This window comes from Bombyx mori, chromosome 24 (genome assembly GCF_030269925.1).
Source record: "Bombyx mori chromosome 24, ASM3026992v2".
In the NCBI taxonomy this organism is placed as follows: Eukaryota; Metazoa; Arthropoda; class Insecta; order Lepidoptera; family Bombycidae; genus Bombyx; species Bombyx mori.
In genome coordinates this window covers 5296371-5313283 of record NC_085130.1, presented here as the reverse complement: position 1 = coordinate 5313283, position 16913 = coordinate 5296371, and the positions used below count along the sequence as shown (strand labels likewise).

General features: G+C 39.8%; 3 protein-coding genes across 3 annotated transcripts in view; 1 reads left to right on the top strand and 2 right to left on the bottom strand.

The window, feature by feature from the left end:
• Positions 1 to 1944: 1944 nt before the first annotated feature.
• LOC134201236 (uncharacterized) lies at positions 1945 to 5699 on the top strand. Its single transcript, XM_062675670.1, has 2 exons — positions 1945 to 2619; positions 5074 to 5699. The coding sequence occupies exons 1-2, from the start codon at positions 2566 to 2568 to the stop codon at positions 5557 to 5559; spliced, it is 540 nt and encodes a 179-aa protein (XP_062531654.1). The 5' UTR covers positions 1945 to 2565; the 3' UTR covers positions 5560 to 5699.
• On the bottom strand, positions 4831 to 7210 carry LOC134201237 (uncharacterized). The gene is made up of 2 exons (XM_062675671.1): positions 7025 to 7210; positions 4831 to 6455 (listed from the first exon to the last, which is right to left on the bottom strand). Exons 1-2 carry the CDS (start codon positions 7055 to 7057, stop codon positions 5994 to 5996), a joined length of 495 nt encoding a protein of 164 aa, XP_062531655.1. The 5' UTR covers positions 7058 to 7210; the 3' UTR covers positions 4831 to 5993.
• Positions 7211 to 9914: 2704 nt separating this feature from the next.
• Positions 9915 to 16913, bottom strand: part of LOC101740182 (E3 ubiquitin-protein ligase CBL) — an 86662-nt gene continuing 79663 nt past the window's right edge. Inside the window, exons 11-13 of the mRNA XM_038019726.2 lie at positions 16545 to 16657; positions 15940 to 16462; positions 9915 to 15299 (exon numbers count right to left, since the gene is read on the bottom strand). Of these exons, the coding sequence (XP_037875654.1) occupies positions 15082 to 15299; positions 15940 to 16462; positions 16545 to 16657 (854 nt within the window). The 3' untranslated portion in view covers positions 9915 to 15081. The remainder of the gene's footprint in view (positions 15300 to 15939; positions 16463 to 16544; positions 16658 to 16913) is intronic.

The window sequence follows — 16913 nt, the reverse complement described above, 5'->3', positions numbered from 1 at the left end:
GCGATGCGCGATATTTAGCGGGTAGTGAGTCGGTGTTACCGGAGCGACGATATCGAAGGCGAGATCATCGACTAACGCGTCAAGCCGCCTGCCATTCGGGGTTGTGGTGTGTGAGTTCCACCTGATGTGTTTACAATTTAGGTCGCCCGCCAGAATGACAGAGCTCCCCATGCCGAGCAGCGCCTCGATATCACTGCTTAGAACGATATTATCCGGCGGAAGATAAACGGACGCGATAACGATCGGCGCGTGTCCCGTCAGTGAGATTCGGCACACTGATGCTTCGATATTAGCGAGCGCGGGAGGATCGAGCGGGACGCAATGCAGGGCTCTTCTATAGTAAATGACGGTACCACCACCACGAGCAGAGAGCCTGTCGTTCCTGACCATGTTATAGTTCGCGATGTTAGGGTCACGGCGCGCGGGCTTAAGTAGGGTCTCCTGCACTAAAAAGATATCAATTTGATGGTCACGCAAAAAGTCAGAAACCTGATCACGTTGATTTGCGAGACCGTAAGCGTTAAAAAATCCTATCGTTACGGATAGGGGCTTTATTCTACTTATATACGCCATTGATTACCGGCGGAGTGAGGGGAGGACGTACGTATTTAATGACGCGTATACGTCGGCGTATTCTTGCACAACGGCGATAAAGTGTTGTGCAGTGGAGGCAGCGCGAATGGCGTCGCCCAAAGCGTTAACGCGCTCAAAGTTGATCGACTGAAAGAAGTCGATCGCTAAAGCGAGATTGTCGGACGCGGTCGGAGGGCAAGTCGCGGGAGAGGGACGAGTTGCGGGGGCGGGACGAATCGCGGAGGACGGAGTTGTAACCGTGTTCGTGTACGGCAGCGGTTTCGCCCAAGCCGAGACACTGGGCACCGGTGCCGGAACGAACGCTGGCTTAGCCTGCGACACAGAGGGTGCCGAGGCTTTGATGTCTGGGCCGGAAGCTCGGAGGCGATTTTGGCGGGCGACGCGGCGATTTATTTTCGGGGCTCGGGGGCATCTGCGGTAATTTGCGGGGTGACCCTGTGTACGACACAGGACGCAGCTAGGCGGTTCCGTCGCGGTTTTTTGATCGCGAGTGCAGAGGGCCGTGACGTGATCTCCTAAACACTTGACGCATCGGGGGCGCGCGTGACAGTTACGGGAAGAATGCCCGTATAATTGGCAGTTATGGCACTGGCTAGGTGTGCCTTTCTTGTGTGGGGTTTCGACGGCGATTCCGGAAAGGCTACAGACCGTTCGGATGTTGAATATTTGCTTACCCTCGGGGGTAGGCTGGAGGGCGACGAGAACCATGTTATATGGCTCACTTCCGCGACCTGTGTGCATGCGGTCTACGGAGTTAACCGGTAGGCCTTGTTCGAGAAGGTCGGCCTTGACTAGCTCGGCATCCAACTCTTTAGGGATGCCACGTATGACGGCACGGAGTTCGCGCTCCTCCTGGAGCGTATACGTGTAGAAACTTATACGCTCCTTACGGAGGTAAGAAGAGAGGGCCCTATGGTCGTCGGGTGTTCGAACCTTAATTTGAATGCCGTTCGCGAGGTTACGGGCATTCGTGAAGTTGATATTTTTGGCCTTAAGGGCCAGAGAAACTCGATCCCAAGCTGCCTTCTCTTGAAGGATAACCGGGGGAGGGGTCTGGGTTTTATTTTGTGCCACCAGACGCGACGACGGAGTGGCACGGGCTGGAGGCGCAACGGGAGTCTGAGAGCGGGGGCGCGACGCGTTCGCGGCTTTGCTAATTTTAGCGGCCGCGGGAGCTCGGGACTCCGCGGCACGCTTCTTACCCTTTTGTACCAGGGTGAATCCATCCGTCAATGAGGCGGGAGCGAGGTCGACCTCCATCTCCGAGTCAGAGTCGGAGGACGAGGAGGCGGGCGCAGGTGACCTACGAGCAGGTGTTTTGGAGAGCACGACGGAGGCTGCGGATGATCGCGCTGCTGGAACGGTGGCCACGGCGGACGACGCAGCAGTTTTACTCGCCAGTATAGGCGACGCGGGAACGGCAGGCACGACGGAGGCTGCGGTGCTCGATGCAGAAGCTTTGCACGCAGGTACAGGCGACGCAGGAGCAGCGAGCTCGGCGGAGTCCACGAGAGGGCTCGCGGTGTGATCGGCCTTGAAGGCCAGAAACTCTGAGGCGAGCTGTGGGTGGCGAAGTCGGAGGAATTCCGCGAATACAGCGTCCATGATCGCTGAGTGCCCAGGTGGGGCGGCCCCGGGTCTTGAAAACACTCGCCTTGCGGCGAGGCCCCAACTTCTCGGACCTGAGCGGTTCTATTGAACACAGGTGGCGATGCGGCACGATTACTACAGGACAAAGAAAAAACACAACAAAACGGAAATAACAAAAAGAAACAGAACAATTAAACACTTCCAGGAAAACAGTTTGTCGGCAGATGTACCACGAACACAGAAACAACAAAAGGAAACAAAACAAATAAAAACTTCCAGGAAGAGCACTTAGTCGGCAGATGTACCACGAACACAGGCCGCGCGAACAATGGCCGGGCTAACAAAAGCCGGGCGAACAAAGACCGGGCAATCGAGTGGTCGATGAGCACGTCCGCACGTGACGGGTGCCTCTATCGGAATGACACATATTCTCTGGTATTGCCATATAAGGCACGATAAGTATTATATAATTTCGAAATATCAACAGCAAAAAAACTATTCTGAATCTAAAGCATAAAAATAAACTTGACAAAACTAAATGCTGATAATACCTACTTATATAAAAAAAACATATGTGAAACTTGTTCAAGTTCAAATCGTTTTTCATAAATTTCCATATAAACATTATCGATATAATGTCGAAAAAATAAATTTTACTTTTCTTGTTATGACGAATAATAGTTTTTATCGGAAAATGCCTTTATATGTTTTCCATTGCGTTTGGACACTAATTTTGTTGTTTTATTTAATAAATGCAGCCGTGAGTATTTGTTTCAATTGCATTACACATATTTTTTTTTATTGCTTAGATGGATGGACGAGCTCACAGCCCACCTGATGTTAAGTGGTTACTGGAGCCCATAGACATCTACAACGTAAATGCGCCACCCACCTCGAGATTTAAGTTCTAAGGTCTCAGTATAGTTACAACGGCTACTCCACCCTTCGAACCGAAACGTATTACTGCTTCACGGCGGAAATAGGCGGGGTGGTGGTGATTACGCAATTTATAATAATGCATATTGTCATAGCATCGTTTTTAGTGATAGGCAGTCCGGTAACTAGGGATGCTTTCATAAATTTAATCTGATGCCGTATAACACGTCCGCACCTTTAGAATTGAAGAGTCTTAATTTAAAATACTTGTTTTTACTTGTAGTTTTTATTTATTTATTTATGTACACACAGAAAAGATGACATAGTACAGAGTAATAGGAAAATTATGTACAAAGGCGCTGCTTATTTCATTAAGAAATTTCTTCCAGCAGACCTGCGAGAGGATTATGAGAATAATAATTAAAAATGATGAGTGTGTGTAGACAAATAACACATAACTAAAATAACAAATACAACATGAGAATTCCAGGGAAATTTATTTATTATAGAAAAAAAAGAACACAATATGAGAATTATAGTAATGCACATACACATAGCAAATATTGTTAAGCTTGTTTTTCTATTTTAATACTTTAAGGTATACGTTTGATTTAAAAGAAACGGAAAGAGCACGATTCTGGACTAAAAGAGAGAAAAAGTGAGAGAGAGCAATAGAAAGAGAGAGAAAGGGAGAGAGTGAAAATTTTATAAATTGTTAGAATAAATGTTTATATGTCGCTCGAAGTATCTATATATTAATACGTGAAGCAAAAACTTTGTATCCCTTTTTGCGAAAATTGCGCGGACGGAGGAGTATGAAATTTTCCACACTTATAGAGAATATAGAGAAGAAGTGCACAATGCTAATATTTTTTAAAAATAATGCTTAAGAGATACAGAGATACATACAGAGATACATTAAATCAATAAAGAAAACATTACACACACTACATACCATGTATTTGACGCACACATGCATGCATACTATCTATTGTCAAACTTTTGTTCTTGTCTGTTGTCAAGTTGAGAATAGAATATTGTTTGTCTTTGTTAATATTTTTTATAGTGTAGTCTTCGCGAAATTTGTGATTATAGAAGTATACAATACCATCATAATAGTGTACAAACTTACAATTCCAACTAATTATAGTCGAATTTCGACTACTGCAGGACCTCTAGTAAAACTAATTTTCTAAAATTTCTTTGTTAGGCCACTTCAATTCTAAAGGTGCAGTGTGTTGAAATACATAGACTTGTACTTTCCTGGATGTCACGAAGACTGTTGTTATTGCCCTTGTAAGCAGACGAACATACCTGATGGTGGTTACTGTCGCTCATAGACGCCAGCAATGTCAGGACACTACCAAGTCGCTGCTTACCTCTGAGAGCTCTACGCAAGCCTAATTTGAAGAACAGCGCTTAGGAAACATCATCAAGGGAAGTAGATATCAAAGTCTGATGGTACGTGGCAGAAAAGATCTCTGGAAACGCACTGTGGATGAATGCAGTGGTTCTAAGTAGTATGGATGAGCTCTGCTGCACTGGCGGACGGTGCGATAATAAAATCGAGATGATGGGATCATCTCAACTCATCATCTCCTATAGGTACTAAGTTAATAAAATATGTGTGGAGTCGTGGGACACCGGATAGGAACGAAGTTTCTTATTATAAAAATAATAATTTTAAGTTCTATTCGAGGTATAAAGAAAATATGTAATTATTCGGGTTTACATTTTTGATTATGATTTTTTTATTGATAAAAAAACTACTTTACAAAGCTATCAACTTTATTTTATTCACAATGATTTATAAAAAATATGTAGTAAAAATATGTTATTTTTTGTATTATACAAAGTTAAGTCGTACACTGTGTGTATTACTAATAAACATCTTACGTTACGGACGTTTTTTCCCGGTTAGGGTACCCCTCCGCATCATTCCATAAGGAACTTCGTTCCAAAACAAATCTACCCACAAATATATATTTTAAATATTATCAGATTACATTACAGCCTCAGCAGCCGGAAATTAACGATCAGTTCGACAAAACAAGTCCAACCTCCTTAGCTACCACTAGTGCGTCAATATCGAACACAGTACGAAGGAATAATCCCGAGACAATCACCACGAGTCTGTATAAAACTTTGACAACACCGATTTTTAGAATAGTTTCTATACCTAAAGTGGCTACAGTGTTGAGGAACATTGGAACGTGCATTGTAAACGGAGCAATGGAATTAATATCATTTTATCTACCCGCTCCGCTGATGCCATTAGTCGCGTCTGCCGCCGGCTTCATGATACCATTCGAGCCAGTCGTGATGCTAAAAGAGAAAATGCCGGTCAACAGTTACAGGAGAGCTTTGAGAACCGCTGTGAATTCTTTCATGGGAACCTTTGATAAGTATAAAGTTAACGAAGACCTGGATCCGTATATGACTGGGAGATTTAATAGAAGATTTAATCGGGATTCGAAGGAGAGGAAAGATTTAGAATGATTTGAATCTAGATTTTATAAAATGTAAACTGGTTGTGTTCTTTTCCATCTATCATAAGATAATTTTGTTTAGAGCATAATATAATATAATAATATATTTAATGGTTATGCATATTAAAGAACAACACTATCCAGAAGAAAGCCATCAAAGTTTTATTTCAATCGAATTATCTTGATTGTACTTTGGTTGGTATTTTCCAATTGCCAATGGCCAAATACCTTTAATTGCGATGAAATTTGTTGGATAAAAATATGTATTGCATCTTACTGCGTCCGAAAACACAGATTCCAAATGTTTAATTAGCGAACAGCTGTGACGAAATATCCGACTTCCAATATTTCATGTAATCTAAATATTTGTAGGAGATTTAATTATTTTATTGATTAAATTAGAAATCTAATTAATGAATTTATGTTTACAATAACATGTAGGTTTCAGTCAAGGAAGGAATGCATCGTGACGATTCCGAGGAACGGGCAGTAAAACGTGGTTTTAGCAACGGTCCTGCCTTCCAAGTTTTCTCCTTCTCTTAAATTTTTTCTATCTTCTTTAACTGCTTCTGTTACTTTCTTTTTTCTTTTCGGCGTCTTCCTCCTTTTCTTTTCTGCGTTAGGTCTAGTTGTAGTTTCATTTTTTACTGATATATCGGTGTTTTGCTTGCGCAAGTTTCCTTTGTCTTCGTCAAAGTTTAGCCATTCGTGTCTGAAGCCATCGTCGTCGATAAAAACTCTCTCATTCGGTTTCCTTCTCAGCTGGTCTAGCATGTAACTCTTAAAATAATCCGTCACTGAATGTATAGTAGGTTTGTATACATTATACTTTTCATTTCTGAATAGAACTTCGCCTATTTTCTGGTAATCCGTGTGGCTTGGGATCTGAGTGGCCGCTAATGTGATCTGTAATTAGTTATAATCGAACTATTCAGACAAGTTTTAAGTGAATATGAAGGCGGTACTTTTGTTGCGAATATGACATTTTAAATGGTACAGTTCTTTAGTTGTGGCAGAATTAAAAGGTGGTTATTAAAAGGTTTACTGGTGGTAGGACCTCTTGTAAGTCCGCATGGGTAGGTAACACCACCCCACCTATTTCTGCCGTGAAGTAGTAATGCGTTTCGGTTTGAAGGGTGTTGCCCCGTTGTAACTATACCTACTTGAGACCTTAACTTATATCTCAAGGTGGGTGGCACATTTACGTTGTAGATGTCTATGGGCTCCAGTAATTACTTAAGACCAGGTGGGCTGTGAGCTCGTACACCCAACTAAGCAATAAAAAAAAAATTTAAAAAAAGAATCGAACCCATGACCTCAGCGCATCAGTCAAGGCCTTTAGCTACTGTACTACCCCCTCAAAACATTTGTATAAACTTCCCCGCCATATGTATTTGCTAACAAGACACTTATACCTACGCCATTACCAACCTTGCTAATTGTGAGAGAGAAAGAAAATAACACATAGAACTCACTTCAAATATAAACAAAAAAGTCGATGTAAACATTTTTAAATGAAATCACAAAAGGCAATGTTTATTGACCGCCCAACAAATTTTTCTACGTTTTAATTAACATAGACGTATTTTAATTACGAATTGAGAAATCAATTTTTAATCATTGATTGAATTTGTGGCGTGAACATGTAAAGAACGGACGCTTTGAGCGGATTTTTGGCGGGAACGCAAGTGGTAGTCTGGGCTGTTCTGTTTTTCAAATTGGTAAATTCCAAAAAGGCAAAGGTATCATAACCACACAGCCTAATCTTTTGTAAATTATTTTTTATGGAAAAATAATAAGAAAGAGAAGATAATATGGATCAAAATGAAATAGATTGAGTTAAAGTATGAATAGATATAATACTTAATATAATATAATAATAGAACACTGGCATAAAAATAAATGACATGAGATGATATTATTATGAGATATTAATTGAAATGATTGAATTTGTCGTGGCCTAAAGGATAAGACGTCCGGGGCATTCGTTGTTGCGATGCACCGGTGTTCGAATCCCGCAGGCGGGTACCAATTTTTCGAATGAAATACGTACTCAACAAATGTTCACGATTGACTTCCACGGTGAAGGAATAACATCGTGTAATAAAAATCAAACCCGCAAAATTATAATTTGCGTAATCACTGGTGGTAGGACCTCTTGTGAGTCCGCACGGGTAGGTACCACCGCCCTGCCTATTTCTCCCGTGAAGCAGTAATGCGTTTCGGTTTGAAGGGTGGGGTAGCCGTTGTAACTATACTGAGACCTTAGAACTTATATCTCAAGGTGGGTGGCGCATTTACGTTGTAGATGTCCATGGGCTCCAGTAACCATTTAACACCAGGTGGGCTGTGAGCTCGTCCACCCATCTAAGCAATAAAAAAATAAAAAATAAATAAATGAAATATAATTTCAGTGAAATGGTGATTATTTATTGAGACTTTTCAGTGGGCTTTTTGGAAGATACGTTTTTTTTATTGCCCTTGTAGGCAGACGAGCACACGACCCACCTGATGGTAAGTGGTTAACATCGCCCATGGAACTCAGCAATGTAAGGGGTAGAGCCAAGTCGCTACCTACCGTTTCTGCCGTCCAGCGGCAGAAGCGTCCAGAAGCTACGTCCAGCGGCATAGTAAACAGTTAATAAACCACCGTTATTACAAGCTTAAATCTGAAGAAACACTAAACAGACAAAATAAATAATTAACAACCAATTAATAAACAACCGTTATTACTAGTTTTAAGATACTCCTGTAAAAAAAACTCTCCACAAGACAGGCAGTGCCTAGTGTAGAGAGTTTTTAACAAACTATTGTGTGTAAATGTTTTCAAAGGTAAGAAATAAATAATAATAATTATTATTATTATAAAACAATCCACATAGCTTCGCTCTTGGCGGAAACGCAAGAAGTGGAATTATGTGAAGTGTTTTTTGACGTAATAAAGTCTTATAAATCGACTAGCTCTACTCGTCCGCTTCGCTGGGCATTTAAAATTAACACTATTATTTCTCACCCCCCCCACAAAGATTCTCATAATTAACGCCCCCGCAATTGGTGTAGGGAGTCCAACACTCATATAAATATAAGCCTATCCATTAAGTACATGTATTTTCTACATGGATACCAAGTTTCAAGTCAATTGGATGCACGGTTCAGTAGTTATAACGAAACATCCGTAAAAACCACTGTAGATTTATATGTTAGTAATTAGTATAGATGAACACCGACTGCACGCGTGAAAAAGTGTCACGCTACGCTTGAGCATGAAAGCGCGAGCGCGGGACCAGCGATAGAGAGCTACGATCGGCCCAGGCGTTGGCTTGTGACACATTTATCTCTGTTCTCGCGTGACGTCAGAGCTAGCAGTTCAAATAGTTCTGCTACTGACGTTATCACGCAAAACTATCGTCCGTAAGCCGGTTTTATAGACAACCCATTACTTATGGTTTAATATTTTTGTAATTTAGTGACGGCAGTGCGTGACGGAGCCTCGACCTCCTCAAGTCGCCCCGAGACCATCACCGGGAGAAGATTACCTCCTTACAGGATTTAGTTGTCACCATACCCGGAAACATGAAAACGAAATCGAGGTCACACGGCTCTCGATCGTTACAGAGAATCGTAGAGTCGATTGCAATTATCCATCATTCGCTATACATCCGAATGGTAAAACATTTAGAGCTCACCCGACGCTGATGGGTTACTGGAATTACTAGTTCGAACGCCGCCGTTGTGAGCCCAGTGCTTAGTGCGAGTTTTTCAACGCTCTCGATAGCGTAAAAGTTAACTTAAATTTGTATGCAGTTGGAACAGCGCCCATAGCGGCAAACGTTTCAACTCTATACCAAATTGAGTTTACTTTTACGCAATCGAGAAGTTAATAAACTCGCACTAAGCACACTGATTAAGTTAGCGTAAACACCGCTGTCGGAAATATCTATTTTAATCTAACTTTTGCCTGCGCCTCCGTCCGCGTGGAATAGTTACTTTGGCATAACGCAAAAGTTTACCCTCCACTCCATTTACGTAGAAAGTGAAAATATTTTGAAACATTCTTTATTGGTGCTCCACTTGTATTGGTCTTACCGTGATGTTAACCTATAGCCTTCCTCAATAAATCGGCTATCTAACACTGATAGAATTTTTCAAATCGGATCAGTAGTTCTTGAGATTAGCGCGTTCAAACAAACAAACTCTTCAGCTTTATAATATTAGTGTAGATTACAGGTTGTACTGCCTTAGTACAGCTTAAATACTAAAGACTTTGGGCCTTGGTATCTGGTTACGTGTGGACTCTAAGCAAGTCTTAAGCAATACCCAACTTATATAGAACCGCGTGCACTGCGAATAAATAAAAGTCATATACGAATTTCATGAATTATTTATTTACTTTCGAAATATTTTTCAAGTTCTTATTTCAATTTCTAACCTCTTCCTCGCTGCTCCCTCCAAATATTAATTACAAATGAGAATCATTAAATATGCACTAATTTATTTTAAAACGAAATAAAAGTAAACGCTTCTGTAAATCGTATTTTAAAAAGCAAACGATTGAACAACTTTACGTTATAATATAATTTTATATGTATATTACAAAAACGTGCCTAGAATTATTATTTTTTTCGAGTGGCAACATTACAAATAAAGTTAAAGTATGTGCTACACTAAAAGGCATTACTAAAATTATTTTTCGCCGATAAATTTTCTAAGGGAAGTCATAATAATAGGTTAGAAGTATATTATTTTTATTTACACTATTAATTCTACATTAAATATTAATATTGCAAAAGTCATAAGTCAATGTTGAGTGTTTGTTTACTAGATAAACGTAGTTAAGGTGTGTTTTCGAAATTTACAAAAGGCACATTTGACATTTGAGGCTGTATGACATAACTTTCTTTAGCTTAGTCATCAAAAGTCAAAGACAAAAACAAAAATATTTCTCAAGACATTTCTTGTGGTGAGACTATTCATTTACTAACCTCAATAAGCATAATTTAATGGAAAATCTTTACTACCAGTGTTAGTCAGCAACCAGTAGCCATACGACCTCAAATTTCAATGAAAATTCCGAAAACATACCGTACATAATAATATAGAAAAAATATATTCTATCTTTAATTAGTTAAAAAGTAAGCTATTTATTTAAGAAAATATAAATATTTTTATATCGTTAACATTATTAAAAAAATATTTACAAAGCACTTTATTAAGAATACTGATACGACTGAAACAAAAAACGGCATGGAATAAAAACTTAAGTGTTAAAAATAAATTATGAACATAAAATGAAAAAAAAAAAAAAAAAAAAAAACGTACGAAATGTGCCTTTTTTATTATTACAATTAAAATCTAGAATACTATCACACTTTATAAAGAATGAAGAGAGAAGTCTACTGGTGGTGGGACCTCTTGTGAGTCCGCACGGGTAGGTACCACCGCCCCGCCTATTTCTGCCGTGAAGCAGTAATGCGTTTCGGCTTGAAGGGCGGGGCAGCCGTTGTAACAATACTTGAGACCTTAGAACTTATATCTCAAGGTAGGTGGCGCATTTACGTTGTAGATGTCTATGGGCTCCAGTAACCACTTAACACCAGGTGGGCTGTGAGCTCGTCCACCCATCAAAGCAAAAAAAAATTAAAAAAGAATAATACAATATTACGGACACTATTTATATTTTAAAAAAAAACCTTGTTAATTTTAAAACAACTTTCATCATAGTTTTTTTTTTTGTTCTTTAGTAGAATTTGATGACTCAAACAATTTGAATCTAACATTGTATGCATACGAGCGAAACGAAGATGCTTGCGATTTTTTTTATTTTTTTTTATTGCTTAGATGGATGGAGCTCACAGCCCACCTGATGTTAAGTGGTTATTGGAACCCATAGACATCTACAACTGTAAATGCGCCACCCACCTCGAATTATTTATATTTGAAATTATTCAATCGAACCAAAGCATACAAACTATACTGTCAATGTTTTCTTTGAATATCACACAGTGTTCTTTCCACAAATTGTTTTTTTCCTTCAAGTTTTGTCAAAGGCATTCATGTACCGAATATCACAAAGCAATAGGGTGATGATCATATCGAGGGGTGAAAGGCAATTGGGTTAAGCGACCATAGACACAGCCGACGAGTTTCTCGCCGGTTTGAGCCCCGTGAGCTCACCTACATGTCAAGGAGCAGCTGAAATAGCCGCTCAAGGCTATCAGCATAGGTAAGAAAAAAAAGCGACATTTTTGCAACTTTACAAGAGAGCCATTTAAAGTTTGAAATTTGGAAAAACATATCAAAACACAAACAAAAAAAAACTTCTACAGCTATTTCAATACATCGAACTTAATTGAATTTCAATTAAAAAACATCGAACTGTTGATCCTAATCTATCTATCTATCTATATATATAAAAATGAATCGCTGTTCGTTAGTCTCGCTAAAACTCGAGAACGGCTGGACCGATTTGTCTAATTTTGGTCTTGAATTATTTGTGGAAGTCCAGGGAAGGTATAAAAGGTAGATAAATATGAAAATTCTCGTAACTAAATAAAAATAACAATTTAGTTTTTCCTTTAATGTGTCCCCCAAAAGTTTAGGTCTTTTATTTATCGATTGAGGCACTACGAAGTCTACCGGGTCAGCTAGTACTAAATAAAACGGAACTTTAATTACATAGATAAATGTCGCGTATTAAGCGAAATGTCGCTTAAACCAAATACCCTTTCATCTCTCCATAATACATTTGAAGTTTAAATTAATTAAAACTTCGATAGAGGTATTTTATTTATTTTTAACAAGCGGCCCGTTCCGACCCGCTGGCGTCTTTAACAAAAATTTCAACGATGTTTGACGTTGTTTAATTTTTTTTAAATAAAATAACACTTATCGCGGCATAACTATAATAGTTTTCGCAGGCCACGCGATGTAAAGAATATTTTAGGTATTTTTTTTCTACACCTTGAGTTACATTACTATAGTTTTAGTAAGGTTCCCTAATTTTTTCAAAAAATATTATAGCCTATGTCACTCGGTAATAGTGTAGCTTCGAAACAGTGAAAGAACTTTTCAAATCGGTTCAGTAGTTTCGGAGCCTATTCAATACAAACAAACAAACTAATCTTTCCTCTTTATAATATTAGTATAGACAACGGGACTCGTGTCGCAAGGCAGTTTTCGGAATTTACGTTGTCGATATAACCACTTAACACCAGTTGAGCCGTGATCTCGTTCACCGGTCTTAGAAAAAGTAAAAAAAAATTGCCAATATTCATTGAATACCAACTACATAATGAACTGGCGCTATGACAGTTTCCGATTAAAATATCGAATCAAAATTCGGATGAAGAATTCGACAGTAATATTATTATATTTATTTAGTAGTAATGAAAACGAAACATGAATTGTTTTTTGTTTGTGTGCGCAATATTCTATTGAAAGTGGAGTAAGTCGAAATTTTGAAAAATATATATTTGGTTTTTTTTTGAAGTGAAACTTCTAATGCGTCTTCCAACAAGGTTGCGTTACACGTTTTACGCTACCATGGAATAGAAAGAGATAGAGCGAGTTTTTTTTTTTTTAGTTAAGAAGCCACTTCGATTCTAAAAGTGAGATATGTCATTTCAACAATTGCAGTGAACGGCAAAACTAATATCTTTAATAGGCAAGTAGCACGTCATTACGGCGGTGCTTTTAGGTACCTCAAGCACCGGTCACCGTCCTCGTCGAACCCGTCGCTTGCGATGAAGGGCTCGACGAGCGAACTAACCCATAGACACAGTCCACTGAGTTTCTCGCCGGATCTTCTCAGTGGGTCGCGTTTCCGATCCGGTGGTAGATTCTGCGAAGCACTGCCCTTGCTAGGGCCAGTGTTAGCAACACTCCGGTTTGAGCCCCGTGAGCTCACCTACACGTCAAGGAGAAGTTGAAATAGTCTCTCAAGGCTATCAGCATAGTTAAGAAAAAAAAGACCGATAAGTTTCATTAGAAATACTAAAATCTTTACACAAATAATAAATAATATTAAAGTTTAACGATAATATTGTAGTCTAGTCAACAAGTTCAAAAACGTGAAAAATAGAGATAAAGGTCCTAAAAATATGAGCGATGGCTCGTTCGATTCGGAATCACCTCTAGAAAAATGTTTTTGAAGGATTTTGGTGCAGGTTAAAAATTGCAATTGTTATTAACCAAATAAGATGAAAAAAAAAATGATATTTCATTTTTTTGTTAATAACTTGAATAATATTAACATTTAAGCAATTTTGAAAAAAGCTCGTTAAAGAGGAGGAAATTTCCAATAAAAAAGTCCTAACTCCCGGAACTCTATCTCCATTATTTATAATTTTAATTAGACGTTGAAAATAGGGCTCCGCGCGGCTGTTACAGCATGCGCGCGCCGCCGCTAAAGAAAGTTCAGCAATAAAAAAATTTTTTTTTAACATAAAATGTGATTTTAAAAATTTGAAAAAATTTTAGTATCTTCTTAACACTTGAAAGAATCGAGCCCTGAAGAAAAAAAAGTTTAATCATCATTTTTCAAAAAGTTATTCAATTGTTAACTAACAATTTTTTTCCCAATCTCCATTGGCATAAACAATGGAATGAAAGGTATAAATAATTGGCCTATAAATTTTAAACTTCGTGGAGCCCTTTATCTATATTTTTCACGTTTTTGAACTTGTTGACTAGACTATTGGTATAGAATGCGCGTACACAAACAAAATATATTTTATCGATACTATAGCAAAATGTTTCTTTTCACGTTCAAGTATATTCATATCACATACGATTAGTTAGGAGATCCCAATTTTTATATACACACACATATATATATTTTAGGCACAAATTTCCTCGAATTCAATAACGGCAACATCGAACCCACGCGCGTTACGAAGAAACCACCGACCTGACATTGACAATGTCCATAAACTTTATACTTGACAATTAGTCCCTTTGTTTCCACCTAAAACTGTCACTGAACATATTTAAATTGAGACTTTTTGACGTGACAACGTCTTATAATTCGATGGAGCCGGCTGCACGCACGAAAAAACATGACTCATGCGGCGTTACCTCGCTCTGAGGCGTTCCATTTAAGGCTTGAAGTGCAAGCGAGAGCGCGCAACGAGCGACAAAGAGGCACAATCGGCCTCCGCGTTCGGCAGCGCTCGACATCTGTCTCTCCTACTTGAGTGAGCGATGCATCCGCGTGGACAGCTGCTATACAATAATACATTTACATGTTTTCGTCAAGTATGAAGTTCAGTGAAAAGTGAATGTGGTGTCAATTGTTTATAGCAACGATAATTGCCATAATTTAAAAATGAAACCATTCCATCAGTTTTTTCTTATGACGTTGTCACGTTCAACTATCGTCAGTAAACCGACTTTAGATTATTTTTTTTGAGACACTCAGATTTTTGAATAACCGCGTCAAATGTGTTGCCATTAAAAAAAATGCCTCACGGACATTGACAATGCCGATCAGACCAGACAGGTTGGATCGGTTTTCAAATGAGTCCAGTAACCCCTAGCATTTATTGGTCGCTTTAGATCCGAATTCGTGTAGGATGTCGCAGGCCATTTCCAGGTCGTTTCTCGTAATGCCCAGAGCGCGGACCACGATTTCTTTGGGATAACCCTCGCCCACCAGCCGCGCTATATAGTCCAAATTAATGTTTTCATACGAGACATTGTCTCCGTACTTGCGACCGTGCTTGTCATGGGTTAGAGGGTTTATTTTCTTTGCTGAAAAAAAAAAAAAAAAAAACATACACATATAATTTATCTATAACACATAAAGACTTGTATGATCTGTGTTGATTTATACAAAATGAAATGCATTAACTTTAACAACAAATAAGTTTAGGGGCATCCGCTACAAGATGTCGATAGTTTCCATACAATTTTTTTTTTGTCTTAAATTAACGCAGTTTTTTAAATTTTTTATTGCTGAGATGGGTGGACGAGCTCATAGCCCACCTGGTGTTAAGTGGTTACTGGAGCCCATAGACATCTACGTAAATGCCGCCACCTTGAGATATGAATTCTAAGGTCTCAGTATAGTTACAACGGCTGCCCCACTCTTCAAACCGAAACGCATTACTGCTTCATGGCTGAAATAGGCAGGGCCATGGTAATTAAGCAATAAAAAAATACCTGTGCGGACTCACAAGAGGTCCTAACACCAGTTATTTGTTATGTCATTCAAGTGTTATTTTTGTAATTTTTAAAATATCGGTTGGCAGCGGCTTGGCTCTGCCCCTGGCATTGCTGAAGTCCATGAGCGACGGTAACCACTCACCATCAGGCGGGCCGTATGCTCGTCTGCCTACAAGGGCAATAAAAAAAATAATTAAAAAATATGTTCGCTTGTTTCAATACTTACGTGCCACGGCCAATTCGTTTTTCTCGACGCCTACATTTTCGTATGGCGGATCCTTCACGTCCTCCGAAGGGAACTTCGGCATCGTGGTCGACTTTGTCGGCTGATCCATGCTGCTACTCGTACTGGCTGGCAACGACCTCTGTCTGGGAGGAGCCCTAACCTCCCTCTCGTAATACCTGGTTTCAGTATTACCGGGCTTCTCCAGCGAAGTGTGCGCTCGTTCTAAGCGATCTTGCGATTGTATTCTGTCAGGTTTATCCGTTCTATCCGGAGGCCTGGGGAGCTCTTGGTGTCTGTCGTTAGGAACCCTTTCGGGTATTAGCATTCGGTCCGGATGTCGGGTTTCCGGTTGCCGATTATCCGGTTTCTCTTGTTTTTCTGGTCGGTCGGGGGCGTTGCGTTCCGTTAAGGGGGGCCGGTCGTCTGCGGGTCTCTCGGGGGGCGGGGCCGGGAGAGGTCGGCTGTTAGACTGAGGGGTGCAAGCCCTTCGTGGCTTCTCGAAGGCACGTGGGTCAGGTGGAGTCTATATTTAAAAAAATAATAATAGATTAATGAGCTCGGATAAGCAATAAAAATCTAAGCCACTATGAATCTCGTTCGCTAACCTCGTGTCTTGTGTCAATGACACCGGTGATTGTTTCCGTGGACCCTGTTATGATGGATGTCAAACGATGCCGGGCGTCAGGTTCTGGCTCTAAAGACGATCTCCTCTTGGGCTCTAGAAGATTTTAATTCCGAATACATTTTCAAATATTTTTTATAAAATAAATTTGCGTAACTACAAGTGGTAGGACCTCTTGTGAGTCCGCGCGGGTAGGTACCACCACTCTGCCTATTTCTGCCGTGAAGCAGTAATGCGTTCCGGTTTGAAGGGTCAGGCAGCCGCTATATCTATATTTGAGACCTTAGAGCTTATATCTCAAGGTGGGTGGCGCATTTACGTTGTAGATGTCTATGGGCTCCAGTAACCACTT

Bases quoted from the DNA above. Each gene is read 5' to 3' on its own strand.
- LOC134201237 (XM_062675671.1), bottom strand. From the start codon at position 7,057: ATGTTTACATCGACTTTTTTGTTTATATTTGAA. The intron at 6,456-7,024 runs GTGAGTTCTATG...AACTAATTACAG, and splicing joins CTTTTTTGTTTATATTTGAA to ATCACATTAGCGGCCACTCA.
- LOC134201236 (XM_062675670.1), top strand. From the start codon at position 2,566: ATGAGCACGTCCGCACGTGACGGGTGCCTCTATCGGAATGACACATAT. The intron at 2,620-5,073 runs GTATTGCCATAT...ATTACATTACAG, and splicing joins GGAATGACACATATTCTCTG to CCTCAGCAGCCGGAAATTAA.